This window comes from Megalobrama amblycephala, linkage group LG12 (genome assembly GCF_018812025.1).
Source record: "Megalobrama amblycephala isolate DHTTF-2021 linkage group LG12, ASM1881202v1, whole genome shotgun sequence".
Classification (NCBI taxonomy): domain Eukaryota; kingdom Metazoa; phylum Chordata; class Actinopteri; order Cypriniformes; family Xenocyprididae; genus Megalobrama; species Megalobrama amblycephala.
Window position 1 is genome coordinate 25,400,333 of NC_063055.1, and position 5,762 is coordinate 25,406,094.

General features: G+C 37.2%; 1 protein-coding gene across 1 annotated transcript in view; it reads left to right on the forward strand.

The window, feature by feature from the left end:
- mgll (monoglyceride lipase) overlaps positions 1–3,514 on the forward strand; it is a 21,489-nt gene extending 17,975 nt beyond the window's left edge. The window contains exons 7-8 of the mRNA XM_048209996.1: positions 1,252–1,467; positions 1,576–3,514. Coding sequence (XP_048065953.1) covers positions 1,252–1,467; positions 1,576–1,692 — 333 coding nt within the window. The 3' untranslated portion in view covers positions 1,693–3,514. The remainder of the gene's footprint in view (positions 1–1,251; positions 1,468–1,575) is intronic.
- The last annotated feature ends 2,248 nt before the right edge of the window (positions 3,515–5,762 follow it).

The window sequence follows — 5,762 nt, forward strand, 5'->3', positions numbered from 1 at the left end:
CTGCCAATGTTGTTATGTTATGTTAGCTTCTGAAGCATTATTTACACAGTAAACCTACTCTTTCTGAGTGGGGCACATGCACAGTGATGATAGCATATGAACATAATTTTCTTCATAGCTTGGCTCTGGAATACTGTTACGCTGACAAAAACATTTATTCAGCCATAGTAGACAACATAAACATCTTACAGTCCAATTAATGTCATTTGAATTGTTCAAGAATTTGTTTTGTATGGTTTATTGTCAGTGTTGTGGAAAGTTACTTTTAAAAGTAAAGCATTACAATATTGCGCTACTCCCTAAAAAAGTAACTAATTGCGTTAGTTACTTTTTATGAAAAGTAACTTTTTCTCACCTGGGCTGGGCTTGCTTGTTTGTTTTTTAATAACAACAAATATATATATATTTTTGGCAAATGTTAAGGCGCTTTTACACCAAAAGTGAAATGAATGATCTGTACAGTAGAGGGCGCAGCTCAAACAAACCTTTCAACTGTGCTGCTGTTCTAGATTAAAGAACAATAGGATACAGGAGAAGGAAGTTCAACACTCTTTATTTCTCTTATTTCTTAAATCTAATCTAAAGTATTTTTTTTTTTTTTTGTGCTTATTATTGCTTATATTGGTTGAATTAGATCATTGAAGGTTAGCAGCAAAGACATTGGTTAATAAAGTGAGATTAAATACATAAAGTACATGTGTAATTTAATATAGTTCATTATTACAGGTTTGCATAGAATTCTCAGATTACATTTCACAGTTTTTATTCATTTTGAGGAATACTGAATGTTTTCGTGAAACTGAGATGAGTAATTGCATGTCCGTGTTTAGTCTAGAACTACAATAACCGTCATGTTTACACAGCGCACACAACTTCTCTGCACTTTATTTCTTTCAACATGAACAGGACAGGAGAGCTGTCAATTAATAAATGTAAAAAAGTAACTTGCGTTACTTATTTGAAAAAGTAACTTCGATATTTTGTTGTAAATTGAAAAAGTAATACGTTACTTTACTAGTTACTTCAGGGGTGTCCAGACTCAGTCCTGGAGGGCCACTGTCCTCCAGGACTGAGTTTGGAAACCTCTGAGTTACTTGAAAAAGTAATCTGATTACATAACTCAAGTTACTTGTAATGCATTAGCGCCAATACTGTTTATTGTTCCCTGTTTATTGAGTATAATCTTAAGCAACGAGTTACTGCTATTAAGATCATATTTTTAATCCTACATCATCTTTACCTGTCCCTTAGGTGGAGGCATATGACACAGATGAGCTAAATTATCACGGAGGGCTGCGCATCTCGTTCGGAATGCAGCTAATGGATGCAGCGGCTCGCATTGAGAGAGAATTACCCAACATCACGTGGCCCTTCTTACTTCTTCATGGTGATGCCGACAAGCTTTGTGACATCAGAGGCTCCCATCTAATGTATAACGAGGTCAAGAGCACTGATAAAAAACTGAAGGTGAATCAAACCTTGGCCAAATAAAAATTCAAAAGTTAACATTCTGTCGTCATTTGCTTTGCCTTGTGCATTCTAACTCACAAATTTGTGTGTTTCTATGATGAACAGGTATATGAAGATGCCTACCATGCCCTGCATCATGACTTACCTGAGATAGCTGAGTCTGTCTTAAAGGACGTGAAAACCTGGATCCTGGAGAGACTCCCCACCTCTGATGGGTCTTAGCTGTCAATCACCGCATACACACTTGCCTAAGCCCCGCCCTCTATCAAATCTTTTATCTCTACTGACAAAGAGATGACTGATTGCACTACACGCCAACAAAACTACCCTCATTATAATTTATCTAGGTGATGTAAGAGGTCATTAATAAATGATCTTTGACCTTAAGTTCCAATTAAGCTTTAATATGGCCAGTAAGGGTTCTGTGGGAATTTATGTTCCGTCAAACTACAGGGCATGGCTTGTGCGTTCCCATAGCAATCGTCATGAGGAAAATAATGCACCCGGTTGCCCCTTGGTGCTGAGCTCTTTTTTGTGTTGCCACAGTAATAGAACACAGCTGCAGTTTGCTCTTTGTGATGTCCACTGCTCATTAGAGATGCAGTGCTGTCCCCGCTGGACAACAGCAGTACTGCATCCTGCTTTGAGCGCAGTTACCAAGGCAACTCAACCATTGCCTATGGCTTGGCAGAAAAACAAACTGAACCTACAGAATGAGAACATGGTAATGCTTTGAGACATTCAGAGAGCAAAATGTCTGCTGGGCAATTTTAAAATTGCACTTGAAGAGATCAATTAGACAATCTCTAACAGACACATCTATGCAGGAGATCCCACAGATACCCACATATACACTATATATAGCCACAATAAGGAATATTAGAAAAGTTTTTTGCTTTTATGAGATTCTTTTTGTGGTTTGACTGTTTAAAACACCTCAGACTGTTCCATTTCTTTAGGTAAAGGGGAAACTGGCTGTTCTGCAGCTGTATTTACTGAATATGAAACCTATTTGCAGACGATTCTTCCTTATGGGCTCTGGAATTGTAATATCTCATTCCTTTGTGTTACGTTACTGAATTAATATGTTACCGTTGAGATTATAGTATGTTCACAATAGCTTTTGACCTCATTGTAGGCCTCAGGGTTCTCATGGGGTTTGTAGCTCTAAACAAGATGAAATTGTAAAAGGTCAGTCGTTCACACCAGCTTAACATTTAACGCGACTGTTTTGATTCCGACAAAGGGGAGTTTTGTTACAGAGATTTGCCTGTTATCCTCAAAGGCATTTTATCAATGAATGTGGATGAATATAGGGTTTTTTTTATTACTGAATGTGGCACATTTTCAACACGCAAAAACTTTCTCTAGCTGAATTTTATAGATTATCATTGAGTGCACTGATTAAGATATAATACTATACATGACGTGAACAGAACTTAGATGCCCAGCACAAGATTGTAAATAGTGTGCATGTTTGTGTATGGGTTTTGGAGAGACAATATGTAGAGAGAAGCTATATAGTTTGGATGTTTGTTTCACACGTAAAGTATATTGTCTCTCAACCATTTGAAATGGATCTCATCACATGTACATGAAATGTATGCAACACATCTTATGAGAATTTGTAGAAGAACTAAATCTTTATCAGTGATAACCTTCTGTGACATTGACTGTTTCCATAACTGTTCTAAAATCTTCCTAAGGTGGAAGTGCTAGGAACACTGTGATTGGAGGAGAGGTTTATATTCTCAAGGACATTATCTTTACATTGGGCAATAATGCAGTATTCACTTGGATTGGATCTGTCCATTTGAGTTGCTTGCCTTTACTATGACATCTAAAATCCTCTCCTACAGTTGCACTGTCCTAGAAAATGGCACATTTATTATGTAAAGGGTTCTGAATTCTTGCATAAATGCTGTAATATATTAAACACAGAAATCAAAGCTATAATGTGATTTAAATAATGCTCAATATGACCAGTTAATAGTCTCTGAATTGTAAATTCTATAAAATAATAAATTTTAAATGCTAAATGATATAAGTGGCTTCTGTGGATTTATTATTTTTCAGAATGATCCGAGCACTCTGGATTTTATTGTCTGAGAAATTCCTTCTCTGAATATTTGAACATTTATTTATTCATTTTATTTATGTGTTTGTTTGTTGATTGAGTGGTTGCATGTGTGCATTTGATTTCTCATGGACATACAAAGATGGTCCCACCCCAGTGTTGTGCCATAACTTGGTTCATTTGGTCATGAGTTATGATTAAGCCCTTTAGGAACCAAAAATCCCCTTGCATGTAAAAAGTCCCTCTTATCCAATACAACAGAGATTTGTGGTTGTGTCTTTTAGACTTGAGTGCCAGAACTAATTATGCCTGGAAAAATAGTTTACATAGTCTCCAGTGAAAATTCACTATAAGGATCTTTTTTAGTAACCACTCTTTGTTCTAGAAAACTGTCATTTGAAGTCATGCATCTATTATTCCAGTGGGCATGTTCCCCTTGGTGCACCTCTGTCCCAGTTTCTCCAAGTCTCTAGGCAACAAGCTTGTGCTTTTACTGTCAGTCTTTAGACTGTCAGGAAAACCCAGGTGGAATTTGTTGACTTTTTCCCAACGTTTTTTAATATATGTATAATAATAATTTAAACATGGACAAATGTGTTAAACACAGCTGAAAGTACCTAAAAGCAAGATGAACATTGAATAAACAACCATGCAAGGAGCAGAGGATGAGTAGATTTTTGTGAATGACTAACATTCCTCTTTTCTGTGAGAGTTCTGCCCTATCTACTTCCTTAAAGGATTAGTTCACTTGAAAAGTTCAAATGAAAATTACCCCAAGCTTTACTCACCCTCAAGCCATCCTATAGGTGTATATGACTTTCTTCTTTCTGATGAACACAATCGGAGTTATATTAATACAGTACCCTGATGCATAAGCTATAAAATATCTAGCTTCCGTCAGACCACCTTTCGTATTCAACTTGCGAAGAAAGTGTAAAACTCTCGCATTTCAAAGCGCTTATGCTACGTCGTTTTCCTTATTCAACTTATGAAAAAAGCTTAACTGACACAACGTCACTTACTCTTTCTTCCTAAGTTGAATACAGAAGGCGGTCTGGCTGAAGCTAGGTATTTCACTTTATAACTTGTTAAATATGGAAATTTTTCTTACACAAACAAATCGCTTCACTTCAGAAGGCCTTAATTAACCCCCCGGAGCCGTGTGGAGTTAATTTTTTCTTTGGATGGATTCACTTTCTTGAGCTTTATACCATTCACTGCCATTATGAAGCTCGGATGCGTCAGAATATTAATTAATATAACTCTGATTGTGTTCATCAGAAAGAAGAAAGTCATATACACCTAGGATGGCTTGAGGGTGAGTAAAGATTGGGGTGATTTTCATTTGAAAGTGAACTAATTCTTCAATCTTCTTATGATGAGTTTAAAAGTTTTGATAAAAGGAGAGTCAGTCACCATTCACTTTTAATACTGTGGCATGTCCTTTTGTGTTCCAAAGAAAAAATCAGGTCATGATGCTGAGTAAATAACAGAATGAACAATCCCTTTAAAAAAAGGAAATCCTCATGTCACCAAAAACTATTTTTACCCGGCAGGGGGCGCAGGGGAACCTCGAGGAAAATAACTGGAGGATTTAAAGGTAGGTTCTGTGTGGCCATGGAAACGGCTTTACCTGCGACCTGAATGGAGACCCGAGAATAGATCGACTGCTCTATATTTACTGACAGGGAACTCCTTCTCACTTGACATTTATGTGTTTCGTCAATCTTTGATCATTTTTACCATGGAGCCCTTCTAGGAACCGACACAGTTAGACTTTAGCTTTGCTTTGTTGTTTTCTAAGTAGCCCAAATCAAATAATCAGCTCTTACTTTAGATAATAAAAGTTAATATTTTACGTTTTATGGGTGCATATACAACGCATTTATAGAATTAATCATGACTCAAGACTCAAATCGAGGAATCTTGTATTAAAACAGTTCCACCGTGGGGGCTTTTTCGATATTTTTGTTCTTTTTCATTCACTTATATTAATGAGAGAGTGCTTCCGTATATTTCTCAACGCTCAGCTTTACTTGAGGTCAGAATTTGGCCCTGAACCCCCCTACTACAGCCCCGCAGATCAACTCATCTTCACCCACTTCCTAAATCTCGCACACACGCTTCAAAAGGGGTGGAGCTTCTGTCTTATGCTGCTCTGCGATTGGCCAATTTCGCAGTCCATCAGGGCTTGACGCGCTCGCTCTCGAACTCT